The 20,956-nt window shown below is 43.3% G+C and overlaps 1 protein-coding gene across 2 annotated transcripts in view; it reads left to right on the forward strand.

Moving 5' to 3' along the window:
- KIF13B (kinesin family member 13B) overlaps window positions 1–20,956 on the forward strand; it is a 158,273-nt gene that overhangs the window by 13,339 nt on the left and 123,978 nt on the right. For both annotated transcript variants that reach the window (XM_077291730.1, XM_077291729.1), the window contains exon 2: window positions 2,688–2,781. In XM_077291730.1, the coding sequence (XP_077147845.1) occupies window positions 2,688–2,781 (94 nt within the window). The remainder of the gene's footprint in view (window positions 1–2,687; window positions 2,782–20,956) is intronic.

A 20,956-nucleotide genomic window follows, 5' to 3' on the forward strand; every position in this document is an offset into this window, starting at 1 on the left:
GTACGGAGCCGTGGCCATGCCTGTGTAGCTTTCTCCTGGCACCTGTCTCGTGGTCAGTGTGAATGGAGTGGTGGCCATGCCTGTATAGCTTTCTCCTGGCGCCTGTCTTGTGATCAGTGTGACCGGAGTGGTGGCCATGCCTGTGTAGCTTTCTCCTGGCGCCTGTCTCGTGGTCAGTGTGAATGGAGCCGTGGCCATGCCTGTATAGCTTTCTCCTGGCGCCTGTCTTGTGATCAGTGTGTATGGAGCGGTGGCCATGCCTGTGTAGCTTTCTCCTGGCGCCTGTCTCATGGTCAGTGTGAATGGAGCAGTGGCCATGCCTGTGTAGCTTTCTCCTGGCGCCTGTCTTGTGATCAGTGTGTATGGAGTGGTGGCCATGCCTGTGTAGCTTTCTCCTGGCGCCTGTCTTGTGATCAGTGTGACCGGAGTGGTGGCCATGCCTGTGTAGCTTTCTCCTGGCGCCTGTCTCGTGGTCAGTGTGAATGGAGCCGTGGCCATGCCTGTATAGCTTTCTCCTGGCGCCTGTCTTGTGATCAGTGTGTATGGAGCGGTGGCCATGCCTGTGTAGCTTTCTCCTGGCGCCTGTCTCATGGTCAGTGTGAATGGAGCGGTGGCCATGCCTGTGTAGCTTTCTCCTGGCGCCTGTCTCGTGGTCAGTGTGAATGGAGCCGTGGCCATGCCTGTATAGCTTTCTCCTGGCGCCTGTCTTGTGATCAGTGTGTACAGAGCGGTGGCCATGCCTGTGTAGCTTTCTCCTGGCGCCTGTCTCATGGTCAGTGTGACCGGAGTGGTGGCCATGCCTGTGTAGCTTTCTCCTGGCGCCTGTCTCATGGTCAGTGTGTACAGATCGGTGGCCATGCCTGTGTAGCTTTCTCCTGGCGCCTGTCTCATGGTCAGTGTGTACAGAGCGGTGGCCATGCCTGTGTAGCTTTCTCCTGGCGCCTGTCTCGTGGTCAGTGTGTACAGAGCGGTGGCCATGCCTGTGTAGCTTTCTCCTGGTGCCTGTCTCGTGGCCAGTGTGTACAGAGCGGTGGCCATGCCTGTGTAGCTTTCTCCTGGTGCCTGTCTCGTGGCCAGTGTGTACAGAGCGGTGGCCATGCCTGTGTAGCTTTCTCCTGGCGCCTGTCTCATGGCCAGTGTGTACAGAGTGGTGGCCATGCCTGTGTAGCTTTCTCCTGGCGCCTGTCTCGTGGTCAGTGTGTACAGAGCGGTGGCCATGCCTGTGTAGCTTTCTCCTGGCGCCTGTCTCATGGTCAGTGTGAATGGAGCGGTGGCCATGCCTGTGTAGCTTTCTCCTGGCGCCTGTCTCATGGTCAGTGTGTACAAGAGCGGTGGCCATGCCTGTGTAGCTTTCTCCTGGTGCCTGTCTCGTGGCCAGTGTGTACAGAGCGGTGGCCATGCCTGTGTAGCTTTCTCCTGGTGCCTGTCTCGTGGCCAGTGTGTACAGAGCGGTGGCCATGCCTGTGTAGCTTTCTCCTGGCGCCTGTCTCGTGGTCAGTGTGTACAGAGCGGTGGCCATGCCTGTGTAGCTTTCTCCTGGCGCCTGTCTTGTGATCAGTGTGTACAGATCGGTGGCCATGCCTGTGTAGCTTTCTCCTGGTGCCTGTCTCGTGGCCAGTGTGTACAGAGCGGTGGCCATGCCTGTGTAGCTTTCTCCTGGCGCCTGTCTCGTGGCCAGTGTGTACAGAGCGGTGGCCATGCCTGTGTAGCTTTCTCCTGGTGCCTGTCTCGTGGTCAGTGTGACCGGAGTGGTGGCCATGCCTGTGTAGCTTTCGAGATGCCTGTAGCCATGTCCAATATGGCAATGTCTCTTTAACAGCTGGAATACCCCTTTAATAGAAAGTATTTTTTAAATATGTCTCTATTGCTCTATTAAAGCGAATGTTCCAGTTTTTGTGACATTTTGAAAAATGTGCTTTAAGTCTTACGAATCATTTGTGAGCTGCAGATTTGTCAGGAGGCGATAGCTGCGGATACAGAGTAGCAGATCCCGTACCCTTATATATACGGTTGTCAAGCTGCACATTCCCTAGCAATTAAACTTTCTGTTTTGCAAAAATCCATTTTGGCTGGGAATTTCTGCAAATAGAGATGATCTATATTCGATGTGGTATCGGCACACTCAGATCGGTGCAATAAACTATCGGTGTGTGTATATAAGAGGAAAGGATGGGGGTCTTACAGAGCAGCTTTGTCTGCCGTCACCTGGGAAGTGCTCTGGAGCTCTGCGGAGATGATGACGATGGTGGACCGGTGACTTGTGTGTATCACCGTCCAGTATTACGGTCCCTTATAATGAGCTTTCGGGGGGCTCCAGATATAGAGGGACGGAGCCTGAGGCTGATACCAGGGACGTCGCTGCTCAGGCACGAGACGTCTGACCCCAAAATGTCAGGTCGATGCGGGCTGAGTACTCACCAGACATAATGGCTAAGGATTGTCATAGAAGCGGATACAAATGCCAAAATATGCACATTACAGCCACATCTTACATGGACTGACACATTGTGACAAGGCCTTCAGCTCGGACTAGGTTAGGATGAGTTGTGCTGAGCTGAAGCTCGTCGTAGCTGTCGGACGTCTGCCGTGCAGTGTCGCCCCTGCGTTACTAGTGCGTGCTGTTATAATACCGCCAGTAGTTGTGTGTACTTTGCTCTGACGCTGCCCAATTTTTTTTTCTTTTGCAGAATTTGACCTTCACACAAAATGTGTCGTCGATGTGGAAAAAGATCAAGTCGTCCTTTACCCCTCCAACGCCAACTTATCCAAAGGGGATGCCAGGTAGGTGACCTCGTCCCGGAGACATTCTAATAGACGTTGAGCCCAATTCTTTATTTGCAGTTGATTAATTTTTTTTTTTTTTCCTTCTGCCAAAATCCTCAAAATGGGCCACACGGGTCCTTAATTCTGTGCAAATTGTATCATGTTTTTAATTTCAGGATTTTAACCTGTTTTGCAACACTTTTAGTCATGTTTTTCTAAAATGTATCAGAAATTGCAGCAAAATTTCAGTTGCAGAAGACCGGGGTATATCTGAGACAATTTTTTTTTTTTTAAATTCTCAAATGATGATTAACAAAAACAAAAAGTAAAACCCATAAAGTTGCTTTTAAAATGAAGTCAAAAATAAAAAGATGAAACTGAAAAGTCGATATAAACCAAGCACTAATGCAGTAATGCATCTGGCCGTTTGTGTTTTGGTTTCTGAACATTTTCAGGATCTCCGCCTGCTGTCATTGCGGTCTTTTTTTTTTCAGCTGTAGTTTTGTTACAGTGCACCAGTGTGGACGGAGATCTAGAAGATAAACTTGGCAGCTGCACAACCTCTTGTCCTGAATGTTTGCTTGCTAAAACATATTAACAAAGCCTTCAGCTGTGTGAAGAAACTCGTGACCTCTAGTCCCAGGTAGTCTGAAGCTGCCAACTTCAACAGAATCTATGAGAACAAACTCTCTCCCTCTGGCAAATATTGGGGCAGAGAGGCACCAGAGGCATCTAGGAGAAGCTTGTCTCCCTTTGGAAACGTGCATCTGAGTGGGTGTGGAGGAAGGAGAGCTCTCAGCAGTTATCTTGGGTGGATTGGGAACTTAAAGGGATTATTCCACCAACTACATTTATACTGTGGATACTTGATCTTTAGGGAGTCTGACCCCTGGGACAGGTTCCTGTACCCCCCTGAGTAAATGGAGCGGTAGTGCACGCCTACTTGGCTCTATTCACGTTGTTAATATTGATGCAGGATTCAGCTGTCCAACCCCCTCCGATTGTGCATTTATAACCTTATCGATTGGCAATGTAGTTTTCCTGGGATAGATAACCCCTTTAAGGAAGAACAACTTAACTATAGGCGCTATGCAAATCATTACCCTCTCTGTCTGACACCGTGCGATTGCCACTAAGTGATCCAAATGTGATGTGATCCAAAAGGAGCATCTCTGAATCCCCCTTCTCCACCATGACTATATACAGCAGTGCTGACTCTGTTACTTGATACTCCACTTAAAATGTTTGTAGACCACACGTGCGGTCTGGTATTTGGGCACGGCCGGGGCGGAACATGGGCAGATTCTTCAAAGGTTTGCTTGCTTTTTCGCTGGCTTATTTAGTCGTGACTAACGGTGATTATTCACTGCCGGCAAATGCTAATCCTATCACTTCTAAGCGGGCATCCATACATATTTTTTCATTAGAAAAACCTTAGGAAGCCTCGGTCTGCCTGGAGAGAGGGCTGCAGCTGAGAAACATTAGGATGCCTCAGTCTGCCGGGAGAGGGCTGCAGCCGAAAAACCTTAGGAAGCCTCTGTCTGCCTGGAGAGGGCTGCAGCCGAAAAACCTTAGGAAGCCTCGGTCTGCCCGGAGAGAGGGCTGCAGCTGAGAAACATTAGGATGCCTCAGTCTGCCCTGAGAGGGCTGCAGCTGAAAAACCTTAGGAAGCCTCAGTCTGCTCAGAGAGGTCTGCATCCGAGAAACATTAGGAAGCCTCAGTCTTCCCGGAGAGGGCTGCAGCTGAGAAACATTAGGAAGCCTCAGTCTGCCCGGAGGGCTGCAGCTGAGAAACATTAGGAAGCCTCAGTCTGCCCGGAGAGGGTTGTTATAGTTATAGTCAAAAGTAAGTGCCCCCTTTTATTAGGGGGTAAAATGGACGTATTCTCCAAAATCCGTGCCGTCTCTTTCATATTGCGCTGAGACGATCAGTCTGACATGGCGACGACATATATGCGCGGCTCGGTAATTTGGTGCTCGCTGTACGGAAGCATCCGCCGTACATAAGGTAATTATAATATAGGCAGATGGAGCGTGCGGCCCAATGTGCTCACACGCTGGCTGCCAGGCAGTAGGCTGGCAAGGAACTTGACCTAGTTTAAGGTGGCAGCTGCCCTCCTTTTGTCTGATTTTATTGGGGGGTGATAGAATCTGTTGCTGCTCCTTTGTGGATTCGTTTGTCTTCCCGTGGGCATGGAGAATGCCCAGAGCCGCAGCATACTGCAGTGATACGACTGCAAAACCAGAGAGCTAAAGGCTGCTGCCCCTGGTCAGAGCAGACCCCCAATGAAGCCCCTGCTCTGCTTGCCTGGGCGGCTTTTATTTCGGGGAACCTAAATCATTATCTAATGAAAAGATCTGCAACTTTCTGATTTACTTTGTGTTTCAGTTTCTTATTATTCACAAGAACCCTGCTTGCTGTCAGTGTACAGAAACATATTGGTTCTCATCCAGAGCTCTGTGATACTTAGATCCTTAGTTTGTTACAAGGTATCATTTTAGCTATCAGGACTGTTTACTTTCCAGAGAATAGATACATATAGTGGCATGTAAAAGTTTGGGCACCTCTGGTCAAAATTACTGTTATTGTGAACTGTTAAGTAAGTTGAAGATGAAATGATCTGTAGAAGGTCTTAAGTTACAGATGACACATTTCCTTTGTATTTTGTGCAACAAATATGTAGGAAAATGGGGTGATGCAAAAGTTTTGGCACCCTTCATGGTTAGTTCCTAGTAGCGCCCCCTTTTGAAGGTTTTACAGCCTGTAAATGCTTTTTGTATGCAAACAAGAATCTTTCAATTCTTATCTAAGGGATTTTAGTCCGTTTTTCCTTGGAGAACTCTTCCAGTTCTGTGAGATTCCTGGGGCGTCTTCCATCCTCTAATTTGTGGTCTAGCCGTAGATTTTGAATGATGCTCAGATCAGGGGACCGTGAGGGCCATTGTAAAACCTTCAGTTTGTGCCTTTTGAGGTCGTCTATTGTGGATTGTGACGTGTGTTTAGGACAATTATCCATTTGTAGCAGCCATCCTCTTCCTCTTCTTCTTTTCACCTTCAGCTTTTTTACAGATGGTGTTATGTTTGCATCAAGAATTTTTTGAAATTTAATTGCATCCATTCTTCCCTCTACTCGTGAAATGCTCCCGCTGCCATTGGCTGCAACACAACCCCAAAGGTTGGCGAGATGTTCTTTTCCTGAAATTCTGAGCCCTTTTTTCTTCATGCATACCTCTCATTATTGTGGCCATAGAGTTCAATTTTACCTCATCGGTCCACAGGACTTGTTTCCAAAATGCATCAGGCTTGTATAAATGTTCCTTTGCATAGTTCTGATGCTGAATTTTATGGTGAGGATGCAGGAGAGGTTTTATTCTAATGACTCATCACTGCCATATGGGTATGAATACTGTTTTTTTGCGATTCATGCTTATAAGTACATCAGAATGTAATGTACAAATGTGAACCTATACCGAGAAAGTAACTGCACCCCCAGTTTTCAAGTCCTACAAATGTTTCATGAATGTTTTTAGTCTGTGGGTCCTGGCAGATGGGGAAACTCGCTGGATGGGATGTGGTCATGCACGCTTAGTTACATTATATATTTTCCTCCAGAGCTGCACTCACTATTCTGCTGGTGCAGTTACTGCGTATATACATTACATTACTGATCCTGAGTTATATCCTGTATTATTCTCCAGAGCTGCACTCACTGTTCTGCTGGTGCAGTCACTGTGTACATACATTACATTACTGATCCTGAGTTACATCCTGTATTATACTCCAGAGCTGCACTCACTATTCTGCTGGTGCAGTCACTGTGTACATACATTACTGATCCTGAGTTACATCCTGTATTATACTCCAGAGCTGCACTCACTATTCTGCTGGTGCAGTCACTATGTACATAAATTACATTACTGATTCTGAGTTACATCCTGTATTATACTCCAGAGCTGCACTCACTATTCTGCTGGTGCAGTCACTGTGTACACTACTGATCCTGAGTTACATCCTGTATTATACCCCAGAGCTGCACTCACTATTCTGCTGGTGTAGTCACTGTGTACATACATTACATTACTGATCCTGAGTTACATCCTGTATTATACCCCAGAGCTGCACTCACTATTCTGCTGGTACAGTCACTGTGTACATACGTTACATTACTGATCCTGAGTTACATCCTGTATTATACCCCAGAGCTGCACTCACTATTCTGCTGGTGCAGTCACTGTGTACATACATTACATTACTGATCCTGAGATACATCCTGTATTATACCCCAGAGCTGCACTCACTATTCTGCTGGTGCAGTCACTGTGTACATACGTTACATTACTGATCCTGAGTTACATCCTGTATTATACTCCAGAGCTGAACTCCCTTTTCTACTGGTGCAGTCACTGTGTACCTATATTACCTCCAGAGCTGCTGTTCCTCCAGTTTGTAGTCTGCCTTTTGGAGATCAGTGGGGGATGGAGAACCTTGTGCCTCACGTTACATCGGTGAATAATTGATACACTACATTCTACTCCATCTTGTCTGAATATCCTAAGTCTTGTAACTTTCTTGGCCCCTGTATCAGGGTTTTGGGGGCTGCGCAATGCTGCTACTATCCTGCAGAGCTTGCCAGCACTCGGGGTTTGCATAGTTTTGCATTAGTGCTGCATACACCAAATGATAGTCTTGCATGAAAATATACTATCTGCAGAGTCGGTGTAGTTTTTCATGCAGGGTTCTTAAAAACAATGAGATCATGAGATCATGAGTGCACATAAAGACGATCTCCAGCAGGGAGGCAAAAAGTTTCCCTCCAGGACGGCTGCATAATAAATGATTACTGACCACCCCGTGATCCAGTGTCGGTCGCCAGTGACTGTGACTGGTGTCAGCCCTTACAACCAGTGTGCCAGTGTGTGCAGGAGAGCAGAATGCAGCCTCAACCTCACCAAACGCAAGTGCTGTCTGGTCAGGAATTGGGCTCAGGACGTTGTGAGTATTTAGGGACACGTCACCCTGATCACAAGCTTCTGGGCAGAGGAACATTGGTTTAGATTCACCCCCTGCTCTGCACACTGTCAGGTGATCTCTCCACAGATGACATGCCAAGCGTGACTCTCTGCATGTTTCAGCTGACTTGTGCCCTCGGTTCCTTGCCTCCTGGCGTATTCTACCTCTCCAGCTGGGATTGTCCTCCCTGGATGCTGCAGTCCTGCACAGCTGGGCTCCGATTTCCATAGTGTGTCCTATATTATCCCCTCATCACCAGGGCTGTGGAGTCGGTAAGCCAAACCGCCGACTCCAACTTCTCAATTTCCATGACTCCGACTCCACCAAATGGGCTCCGACTCCACAACTCCAACTCCACGACTCCTGCCAGGCCTGTGGAGTCGGTAAGCCAAACCTCCGACTCCAACTTCTCAATTTCCATGACTCCGACTCCAGCAAATTGGCTCCGACTCCACGACTGCGACTCATCAATTTCCATGACACCAACTCCAACTCCACCAAAATGGGCTCCGACTCCATGACTCTGACACCACAGCCCTGATCATCACCACCAGAGCTCCTGGTTCCTTGTTGATATTGGCTGGATGTTGGGCGTTTGGTGTCCATCTGCAGAATAAATTTGGAGCCGATCAGACGCCTCCTGATAATGTTACATGATGGATAAGTGTCTGCCTGGATTTCTCAGCATTGAGGACACCATTAATCCTGACCAAATCAACAACACCTTTGGCTGAAATGCAGCCACAATCTTGTAGGAACCTCCACCATGCTTCAGATCCTGCAGATACCTCATGATTGTGCCGCTCTCCAGCATCCGGGGAACAATCTATCTTCAGCGACACCCAAATATTTCAGATGTTGACTCCTCAGTACTGAGCACATGCTGACATTTTTCTGCACCCCAGTTCTTATGGTTTTGTACATAGAAACAAGGACAAGCAACCCAACTGTGTTAAAGGTTTGGTTTTTCCAATTCCTCCATGAAGACTACTTCTGGCCAGAAAACTTCTAACAGTAGATGGGTGTCGTTGGTCCTACTGGTTGCTGCCAGTCCTTAACTGATGGCACTGCTGGAAACCTTCCGATATAGAAGGGAAGTAACATTGTGTCTTTCATCTGCTGCACTAAGTTTACTTGGCCGACCACTGCGTCTATGATCCTCAACATTGCCTGGCAGGTACTTCTCTCATGTAATCCATCAGTGAAGAAGAACAAGGAGTCCTGGATGTGATAATCTCACATCATTCAGTCTGTCTGGGATCACATGAAGACACAGAAGGATCCGCACAAGTCTCATATACAGAAGATCTGGGGTCAGGTCTACAAAATGTTTGGAACAACCTCCTTCCGAGATCTTCATAACCTGTGTAGAAGTGACGAGAAGTGATGAAGGCGACGGGCGGTCACCAAATATTTATGGGATTTAGATGTTTTTTTTTTTTTTTTTTTCATTCGTTTTGATTTTTGTTAATTGATAAAAAGAAACCATTAACACTTGTATAACACTTATGTAATGGAAGCTTCCTGCTTTACAGCATTTTTTCCCCACACCTGCCTAATGCTTTTGTTCAGTTCTGTATTACACTTTCAGTCTGTCACAGAAAAGGAGGCTGGCTCAGCTATTGAAATGAGCTTTCTGCCAGACCCCCACAAAGCACTAGTGATGTGCCAATATATGAAGATAAACAATCGGGGCTCTGGATGGAGCAGCAATCGGTAAATCTGGGCATTGGGACTAATTCAAGTACAAGTGCTTCTCATAAAATTAGAAGATCATCAAAAAGTGAATTTATTTCAGTTCTGCAATACAGAAAGTGAAACTCCTAAATTCTATAGAGTCATTACACACAGTGATCTATTTTATGTGTTTATTTCTGTTAATGTTGATGATTATAGCTTACACCCAATGAAAACCCAAAAGTCATTATTTCAGTACATTAGAATAATTAACAAAACACACCTGAAAAGGCTTCCTGAGTGTTTATAAAGGTCCCTTAGTCTGTTTCAGTAGCTCCACAATCATGGGGAAGACTGCTGACCTGACAGATGTCCAGAAGGCAGTCATTGACACACTCCACAAGGAGGGGAAGCCACAAAAGGTCATGGCTAAAGAAGCCGGCTGTTCACACAGTGCTGGATCCAAGCATATTAATGGAAAGTGGAGTGGAAGGATAAAGTGTGGTTGAAAAACGTGCACAAGCAACCGGGATAACCGATTGTTAAGAAAAGGCCATTCAAGAATTTGGGGGAGATTCACAAGGAGTGGACTGCTGCTGGAGTCATTGCTTCACCACACACAGACGTGTCCAGGACATGGACTACAAGTGTCACATTCCTTGTGTCAGCTGCTCATGACCAATAGACAACACCAGAAGCGTCTTACCTGGGCCAAGGAGAAGAAGAACTGGACTGTGGTCAGTGGTCCAAGGTGTTGTTTTCAGATGAAAGTAATTTTTGCTTTTCATTTGGAAATCAAGGTCCCAGAGTCTGGAGGAAGAGTGGAGAGGCCACAATCCAAGCTGCTGGAGGTCTAGTGTGAAGTCTCCACAATCAGTGATGGTTTGGGGAGCCATGTCATCTGCTGGTGTAGGTCCAGTGTGTTTTATCAAGACCAAAGTCAGCGCAGCCGTCTACCAGGAAATGTTAGAGCACTTCATCAACATTAAGAGAAATAAACACATGAAATAGATCACTCTGTGTGTAATGACTCAATATAATGTAGGAGTTTCACTTTTTTGTATTGAAGAACTGAAATAAATTAACTTTTTGATGATATTCTAATTTTGTGAGCAGCACCTGTATATTATGATGTGACTTTAAAATCTAAAGCTGATTTTAGCTGTTTTAACCCTGGAAATCCATTTACTTCTTATTATACGGGCAGGATGGTGGCGCAGTGGATAGCACAGCAGCCTTGCAGTGCTGGAGTCCTGGGTTCAAGCCCCACTAAGGACATCTGCAAAGAGTTTGTATGTTCTCTCCGTGTTTCTGTGGGTTTCCTCCGGGTACTCCGGTTTCCTCCCACATTCCAAAGACATACTGATAGGGAATTTAGATTGTGAGCCCCAATGGGGACAGCGACGATAATGTGTGTGTGTGATAGTAAAATTCAACAAGACTATAATAGGATTATAGACATTTCTAATTAACAGATGGGCATAAAAAATGAATAATAATAATAATCTTTATTTTTATATAGCGCTAACATTCCGCAGCACTTTACAGGTTGTAAAGTGCTGCGGAATGTTAGCGCTATATAAAAATAAAGATTATTATTATTATTATTCATTTTTTATGCCCATCTGTTAATTATAAATGTCTATAATCCTATTATAGTCTTGTTGAATTTTACTATGAGTGCAGACATTTATTTTGGGACATTTTAAGGGACTGTAATGGGATCCAAGAGTACCCAAGGCGCATAACAGGAGCCCATAGCAGTTATCTTTATTTTTTCTATTTCTGTTTTGTGACTTCCATGTTGGCTCATAGGTACTGTTGAAGCAGTTTATTTCCCTAATGCAAAGACATCAGATTGTAAGAACACACGTGGGGATTTTTCCCCTTGAACATAGTTTACGCAGAGGACTTCATATACTGGCCGCTCCCTTGTATATCCAGGTGTGTGGCTGTGCAGCTCCTTGCCTCATCTGGCCACGCCAGTTCACTTCTTCCCTTATAACATGTGTTCTGCAGGAGGCCTCTCCTAATGTGAAGTGTTTAGTTCCTGATAGCCAGGTATAAAGCAAGGTTGCCACCTCCTCTGGAGTTTACTTTCACATCCTCTTTGCACTGATGTAATGTTTACACTTAGCTTGAAGCTGAACTTTTACCCTTGTAGTTTTCTTTTGTTGCATCTTATCAAAGGACAATTTGAAATACGTAATATCAGACTTAACACATCAGTGATTCACACTAGAAATTACCAGAAATTTTCTGCATGTTGTTTTTTAAAAACTGATTTTAAAACCTTTGCAGGATTAACAGTAAAGCAAACTGAAGAATGTGCAACATGAGTGCTGGCAGAGTATAGATCCTACTTCTCACTATCTTTCTATGTGACATACTGCCCTCTTTGTACAAAAATATACCTACTACAATACTCCCCTATGTACAAGAATATAACTACAGTACTATAATACTGCCCATATGAAAAAGAATATAACTGCTATAATACTGCCCCTATGTACAAGAATATAACTACTATAATACTGCCTCCCTTGTACAAGAATATAACTACTATAATACTGCCCCTATGTACAAGAATATAACTACTATAATACTGCTCCTATGTACAAGAATATAACTACTATAATACTGCTCCTATGTACAAGAATATAACTACAATAATACTGCTCCTATGTACAAGAATATAACTACTATAATACTGCTCCTATGTACAAGAATATAACTACTATAATACTGCCCCTATGTACAAGAATATAACTACTATAATACTGCCCCAATGTACAAGAATATAACTACTATAATACTGCTCCTATGTACAAGAATATAACTACTATAATACTGCTCCTATGTACAAGAATATAACTACTATAATACTGCCCCTATGTACAAGAATATAACTACTATAATACTGCCCCTATGTACAAGAATATAACTACTATAATACTGCTCCTATGTACAAGAATATAACTACTATAATACTGCCCCTATGTACAAGAATATAACTACTATAATACTGCCCCTATGTACAAGAATATAACTACTATAATACTGCCCCTATGTACAAGAGTATAACTACTATAATACTGCCCCTATGTACAAGAATATAACTACTATAATACTGCCTCCCTTGTACAAGAATATAACTACGGTACTATAATACTGCTCCTGTGTACAAGAATATAACTACTATAATATTACTCCTATGTACAAGAATATAACTACTATAACACTGCCCCTATCTACAAGAATATAACTACTATAATACTGCTCCTATGTACAAGAATATAACTACTATAGTACTGCCCCTATGTACAAGAATATAACTACTATAATACTGCTCCTATGTACAAGAATATAACTACTATAATACTGCGCCTATGTATAAGAATATAACTACTATAATACTGCTCCTATGTACAAGAATATAACTACTATAATACTGCTCCTATGTACAAGTATATAACTACTATAATACTGCCCCTATGTACAAGAATATAACTACTAAAATACTGCCCCTATGTACAAGAATATAACTACTATAATACTGCCTCCTATGAACAAGAATATAACTACTATAATACTGCTCCTATGTACAAGAATATAACTACTATAATACTGCCCCTATGTACAAGAATATAACTACTATAATACTGCCCCTATGTACAAGAATATAACTACTATAATACTGCCCCTATGTACAAGAATATAACTACTATAATACTGCCTCCCTTGTACAAGAATATAACTACTATAATACTGCCCCTATGTACAAGAATATAACTACTATAATACTGCCCCTATGTACAAGAATATAACTACTATAATACTGCCCCTATGTACAAGAATATAACTACTATAATACTGCCCCTATGTACAAGAGTATAACTACTATAATACTGCCCCTATGTACAAGAATATAACTACTATAATACTGCCCCTATGTACAAGAATATAACTACTATAATACTGCCTCCCTTGTACAAGAATATAACTACTATAATACTGCCCCTATGTACAAGAATATAACTACTATAATACTGCCCCTATGTATAAGAATATAACTACTATAATACTGCCCCTATGTACAAGAATATAACTACTATAATATTACTCCTATGTACAAGAATATAACTACTATAATACTGCCCCTATCTACAAGAATATAACTACTATAATACTGCTCCTATGTACAAGAATATAACTGCTATAATACTGCCCCTGTGTACAAGAATATAACTACTATAATACTGCCCCTATGTACAAGAATATAACTACTATAATACTGCCCCTATGTACAAGAGTATAACTACTATAATACTGCCCCTATGTACAAGAATATAACTACTATAATACTGCCCCTATGTACAAGAATATAACTACTATAATACTGCCTCCCTTGTACAAGAATATAACTACTATAATACTGCCCCTATGTACAAGAATATAACTACTATAATACTGCCCCTATGTACAAGAATATAACTACTATAATACTGCCCCTATGTACAAGAATATAACTACTATAATACTGCCCCTATGTACAAGAATATAACTACTATAATACTGCCTCCCTTGTACAAGAATATAACTACGGTACTATAATACTGCTCCTGTGTACAAGAATATAACTACTATAATATTACTCCTATGTACAAGAATATAACTACTATAATACTGCCCCTATGTACAAGAATATAACTACTATAATACTGCCCCTATCTACAAGAATATAACTACTATAATACTGCTCCTATGTACAAGAATATAACTACTATAATACTGCCCCTATGTACAAGAATATAACTACTATAATACTGCCCCTATCTACAAGAATATAACTACTATAATACTGCTCCTATGTACAAGAATATAACTACTATAATACTGCTCCTATGTACAAGAATATAACTACTATAATACTGCGCCTATGTATAAGAATATAACTACTACAATACTGCCTCCCTTGTACAAGGTTATGACTACTGGAACATTGACATTGTAAACATTTTTGGTTTTGTATCCTCTGCAACAATATGAGCGACAGATTGTTTTTGCTCGCGTCGTGTTTTGCTTGGTTTTGTGTATTTTCCTTATAATCGGAGTTTGTGTTGGGCAGGATTTCATGGCTTCTGGAAAATACTTGTAAATGTCAGTGGTGACTAATACCTTCATATAATGTGTTTTTTTTTCCCTGTCCTGGTCCTTTACCCTGTGTGGGTGTTCCCGGAGTTTTAGTTGATTGATTTGTAAAATATTAATAATGTTACCGTGGTCCTTTTAAAGATTGCCACTAATAGTACGTGGGCACAGACCTACAAATTCAAAATATAAGTGAAACATTTTAGTATCTTCTCTCCCACAAAGAGAATTGTCAGAAGTTTAGGTTGGTTGGGATCTGAGTGCTGAATCCCCCCAATAATCACTTAAATGAAGGAGCAGAAGCGCAAAGCTGAGCCCTGGCCTCCTCCGTGACAGTAGAGGAGCTCATGCACTTTCCAGGAGCCTTCGCTTTCGAGGAGAGACCATTCATATATGTCAGGGATATTCAACTCCAATACACAGAGGGACAAAATTAAAAGCTTGGACAAAGTCGCGGGCCAACCTTGATATTAAAATGTCTACAATTGAGGAAGTTTTTCCTTATTCTCAAATGTAATGATGAACTTTTTCACATGGAAACAAACTTAAATGGGTTGTCCTACTAACAAAGTGCATTTTAATTAATAGATCTTAGAATAAAATATTGGAATAATGTTATGTAAGGAAAGTAAAAGGCATATGACCCGATGGCTGATTTTTAATTATGCAATAACAAAGGACAAATAACCTTGAATAATACAGATGATAGAGTATACTTCAAACAAATTGCCCCCAAACACAGTATGATACCCCTATAGTGAATTCCTCCAAACGCACAGTGTCATTCTCCAACTGTAATCCCCACACAGCTCTCCATACAGAATAATGGCCACAAAAAATGCTCCATACAGTATGAGACCCACATAATGCTCCATACAGTATAATGAGCCCCATGTAATGCTGCATACAGTATAATGGGCCCACATAGTGCTCCATACAGTATGAGCCCCACATAGTGCTCCATACAGTATAGTGAGCCCCACATAGTGCTCCATACAGTATAATGGGCCCCACATAGTGCTCCATACAGTATAATGGGCCCCACATAGTGCTCCATACAGTATAATGGGCCCCACATAGTGCTCCATACAGTATAATGGCCCCACATAGTGCTCCATACAGTATAATGGCCCCACATAGTGCTCCATACAGTATAATGAGCCCCACATAGTGCTCCATACAGTATAATGGGCCCCACATAGTGCTCCATACAGTATAATGGCCCCACATAGTGCTCCATACAGAATGAGCCCCACATAGTGCTCCATACAGTATAATGGGCACCACATAGTGCTCCATACAGTATAATGGGCACCACATAGTGCTCCATACAGTATAATGAGCCCCACATAGTGCTCCATACAGTGTAAAGGCTCCACATAGTATAATGGCCCACATAATGTTCCATATAGTATAATATACCCCACATTAAAAAATACTCACCTCTGCCCATTATCCCCCAGCTCCGACCTCTTTATCGTTCCTTCCTCTGCACATCTCAGTACAGTGGGCGCGTTGTAATGCCATCATTGCACCCGTTGCTGTGAAACATCAAATGCAGAGGGGGGGTGATGAGAGCGGGAGCGTCAGATGACCCTACTAACTCTATCATTGCTTTAAGCTGTATTGGTATCTAGGATGCCAATATACAGTACAGACCAAAAGTTTGGACACACCTCATTTAAAGATTTTTCTGTATTTTCATGACTATGAAAATTGTACATTCACACTGAAGGCATCAAAACTATGAATTAACACATGTGGAATTATATACTTAACAAAAAAGTGTGAAACACCTGAAATTATGTCTTATATTCTAGGTTCTTCAAAGTAGCCACCTTTTGCTTTGATGACTGCTTTGCACACTCTTGGCATTCTCTTGATGAGCTTCAAGAGGTAGTCACTGGGAATGGTTTTCACTTCACAGGTGTGCCCTGTCTGGTTTAAAGGGAACCTGTCACCACGTTTTTGGAAGATGGGATAAAAATAGCGTTAAATAGGGGCAGAGGTGGGCATTACATTAGTGTGTTTGTTATGCGTTTATTACCCACCTAAGTTGCCGAAATACCTTTGCAAAGTCTCCGTTTTCGCCTGTCAATCAGGCTGGTCTGGTCAAAAGGGCGTCTTGTCTTCCCCCAGATTTTGCGTAGTTTTCCGTTGGTGGCGTAGTGGTGTGCGCATGCCCAAAGTCCTGAATCCTCTGCCATGGGATTTAAAAGAGCGCGCTGTTCGTTTTCATTGGTGATCGGTGGGCGCGGCCATCTTCCTTTGGCCGCGCGTGCGCAGAAGCGGCGCTCTGCTGGCCGCGGCTTCAGGAAAATGGCCGCGGGATGCCGCGCGTGCGCAGATGGATATCGCGGCGGCCATTTTCCTGAAGCCGCGGCCAGCAGAGCGCCGCTTCTGCGCACGCGCGGCCAAAGGAAGATGGCCGCGCCCACCGATCACCAATGAAAACGAACAGCGCGCTCTTTTAAATCCCCTGGCAGAGGATTCGGGACCTTGGGCATGCGCACACCACTACGCCACCAACGGAAAACTACGCAAAATCTGGGGGAAGACAACGCCCTTTTGACCAGACCAGCCTGATTGACAGGCGAAAACGGAGACTTTGCAAAGGTATTTCGGCAACTTAGGTGGGTAATAAACGCATAACAAACACACTAATGTAATGCCCACCTCTGCCCCTATTTAACGCTATTTTTATCCCATCTTCCAAAAACGTGGTGACAGGTTCCCTTTAAGAAGTGGGATTTCTTGCCTTATAAATGGGGTTGGACCCATCAGTTGTGTTGTGCAGAAGTCTGGTGGATACACAGCTGATAGTCCTACTGAATAGACTGTTAGCTGCTTTTTTCTTGTTATAATACAAATTCTAAGTAAAGAAAAATGAGTGGCCATCATTACTTTAAGAAATGAAGGTCAGTCAGTCTGAAAAATTGGGCAAACTTTGAAAGTGTCCCCAAGTGCAGTGGCAAAAACCATCAAGCGCTACAAATAAACTGGCTCACATGAGGACCGCCCCAGGAAAGGAAGAACAAGAGTCACCTCTGCTTCTGAGGATAAGTTTATCCGAGTCACCAGGCTCAGAAATCGCAGGTTAACAGCAGCTCAGATTAGAGACCAGGTCAATGCCACACAAAGTTCTAGCAGCAGACACATCTCTACAACAACTGTTAAGAGGAGACTTTGTGCAGCAGGCCTTCATGGTAAAATAGTTGCTAGGAAACCACTGCTAAGGACAGGCAACAAGCAGAAGAGACTTGTTTGGGCTAAAGAACACAAGGAATGGACATTAGACCAGTGGAAATCTGTGCTTTGGTCTGATGAGTCCAAATTTGAGATCTTTGGTTCCAACCACCGTGTCTTTGTGCGACGCAGTAAAGGTGAACGGATGGACTCTACATGCCTGGTTCCCACCGTGAAGCATGGAGGAGGAGCTGTGATGGTGTGGGGGTGCTTTGCTGGTGACACTGTTGAGGATTTATTCAAAATTGAAGGCATACTGAACCAGCATGGCTACCACAGCATCTTGCAGCGGCATGCTATTCCATCCGGTTTGCGTTTAGTTGGACCATCATTTATTTTTCAACAGGACAATGACCCCAAACACACCTCCAGGCTGTGTAAGGGCTATTTGACCAAGAAGGAGAGTGATGGGGTGCTACGCCAGATGACCTGGCCTCCACAGTCGCTAGACCTGAACCCAATCGAGATGGTTTGGGGTGAGCTGGACCGCAGAGTGAAGGCAAAAGGGCCAACAAGAAATCCTTCAAGATTGTTGGAAGACCATTTCTGGTGACTACCTCTTGAAGCTCATCAAGAGAATGCCAAGAGTGTGCAAAGCAGTCATCAAAGCAAAAGTTGGCTACTTTGAAGAACCTAGAATATAAGACATAATTTCAGTTGTTTCACACTTTTTTGTTAAGTATATAATTCCACATGTGTTAATTCATAGTTTTGATGCCTTCAGTGTGAATGTACAATTTTCATAGTCATGAAAATACAGAACAATCTTTAAATGAGAAGGTGTGTCCAAACTTTTGGTCTGTACCGTGGTTGAAAGTGCGATGCCGATGTCGCAGGCCAAATATACTCACCTATTGACCAGATTTGACCCTCAGCCCTGAGTATGACATATGTGGTCTACTCTCTTCTGTTCCCCTTTTGTAGTGATCCGATGAGGGTATCCGCACCCAGATCCCCTGACATGATTGTGATATGTCAAGTTTTAGCTTGTATGCCCCTCCCCCTCAAAAAAAAAATAAAATCTAATTACCAGCCCATGAAACTGCTAAAAAGAAAATAGTTTGCTTTGAGACAAAAATGTAAAAAAAAAAATTTGGGTCCTGAAAGCCCAAATCAAGTTACCCTAATTCTTAACTTTTCGGGGGCACTGGGGTCTCTTGATGGTGCTGATTATCTACTTGGGAAATAACCGATTATCAAATCGCAGTCTGATCCTGCAAAACTTTGCACAATCTACAACTTGAATCTCAAGTTTATGGCCAGTTTGTGGCTTCTTCCACGTCGTGTAGAGGTTGCGTCCGTAGGAGAATCTTCTGACTTCATATCACTGGAACGTTACTGCGTTGAGATTCTTTGCTGGTTCTTGAATAATCTCCCTTCATCCTCATCTTGTGATACTTTTGGCTGAGAGGAGCTGGGATCTCCTAGATGAGGAAGTGAAATCATTAATCCATTCATCAGCTGGTGGCCTCCCGATGAATGCCTACACAAAGACAACCTCTAGACATCCTTACAAGGGGTCATATGAGGACATGTGAACGAGAGTTACAGATGTTTTAATAATGAGTTTAGGTCCAAAATATTAGTAATTTGCATGTCCATAAATTAGGATTCTGCACAGAGGAAGGTGTTTGGATATCTACAATTCATGTGCCACCTGTCACCCTGTGTACTATGGACTAGAGATGGACAAAGACAGTTGAGGAAGAGCTAGACATCTTTAAATGCAAGGCAGGACAAATGTTTTGCAAGCAATGTTCCTTTCCAAGTCACTTATTTGGAGGAAGATATCTGTGCATTTTAATGGAGCCATGTCTAGTTATTAGAGATTTTTTTTTCCTGGATTAGAAAGCCTAGCTGGCCATGTTTTTAAAGAGCAATGGCGAAACGAGTTGTACCGTTGACTCAAAAGAAGGAAGCCTCCTTAGATATCTCAAGCATAGATTTTAGCTCTTCATACATCTGTTCCACGTAGAAGTCAGTCACCTCATGCACTTTTTTCATACTCTGTATGTAGGGTGTAAATTAGGTGCTGTAGGCTTCTTTTGAAGTGGTGGTTGTGTGTGTGAACGGACATCTTCAGGATTGTGGGGAAATTGTAGCTTCAAGATCCATTAGGAAGTACTAGGGGGCCATGTTGAACACTCTTCACCGTCTCTGGAATGTAGCGAATGGAGCTTGACCATACAGAGGGTTTAGCAAACAGGGTAAATCGCGTACATCAGGACTGGTCTCTGGTACACATATTTGGGAGAGTCTTGGTTAAGATTTGCAAATCGGAATAAACCTTGAAAGGTTTGGCTGCATTTCCACCTTCTTTAATTTGTCCAGGAAAATGACATATTGGGGAACCATTAATCGGCAAGTGTTCCCTGTCATATAGTCCAGCCACTATTTTATGGCTAGCAGATGTGAAGACATAAACAGGATTTTTTCGCACATCTGCCCCATGTGACCCCCACGATGGTCACCGTGACTCTGTCTTTCACCACTGCAGTCACCAGATGGAAGGAACTTAATTCTCAAAGATCATCTTGGCCATCAACCTGTTGGTGAAATTGACCTCATAAACCAAGTTAATGAAGAAATCTCTACTCAGGGTGGCTTTTATGGATGCGGTGACTTTTTATGGTGTCCTCGTTCTCCGTGGAGCACAGACATCCTCGTAATTCCTCTTTTGTTCTGTGATCTGTTTTATCATTCATTGTAGTGAGGGTTGTAAATTGGAATGGATTTGGTTTTCATGCTGTCTGTCGTCTCAAGGTTCCTTTGTCGTGTTGTCTTCATATGGTGAAGAACCTTGAACATTAGAAATTTGCAGGTAGAATCGGAGGAGCGACTGTAGGGACATTTGTATGTCCTTGCTTGGTTCTTCTACCACTTAAATCTTGTGGACATCACTGTTTTTGGAAAATTCCCATAATTTAGACCTGGGGGTGCTACGAAAGCTACAGTCTTTTAAGTAAATCTTAATAATTTCCTTCTAGAGAGCAGGAGGTCCTTATGGGACCAGCTCAGCAGAGTTTAGAGGGGGTTGATCTCAGCTTTGAAGGATTGTGAAGACTGCATCATTGTTATGGCCGATGTCAGGAGCCAGGTTATCACGAA

Source organism: Ranitomeya variabilis, chromosome 2 (assembly GCF_051348905.1).
Source record: "Ranitomeya variabilis isolate aRanVar5 chromosome 2, aRanVar5.hap1, whole genome shotgun sequence".
Classification (NCBI taxonomy): domain Eukaryota; kingdom Metazoa; phylum Chordata; class Amphibia; order Anura; family Dendrobatidae; genus Ranitomeya; species Ranitomeya variabilis.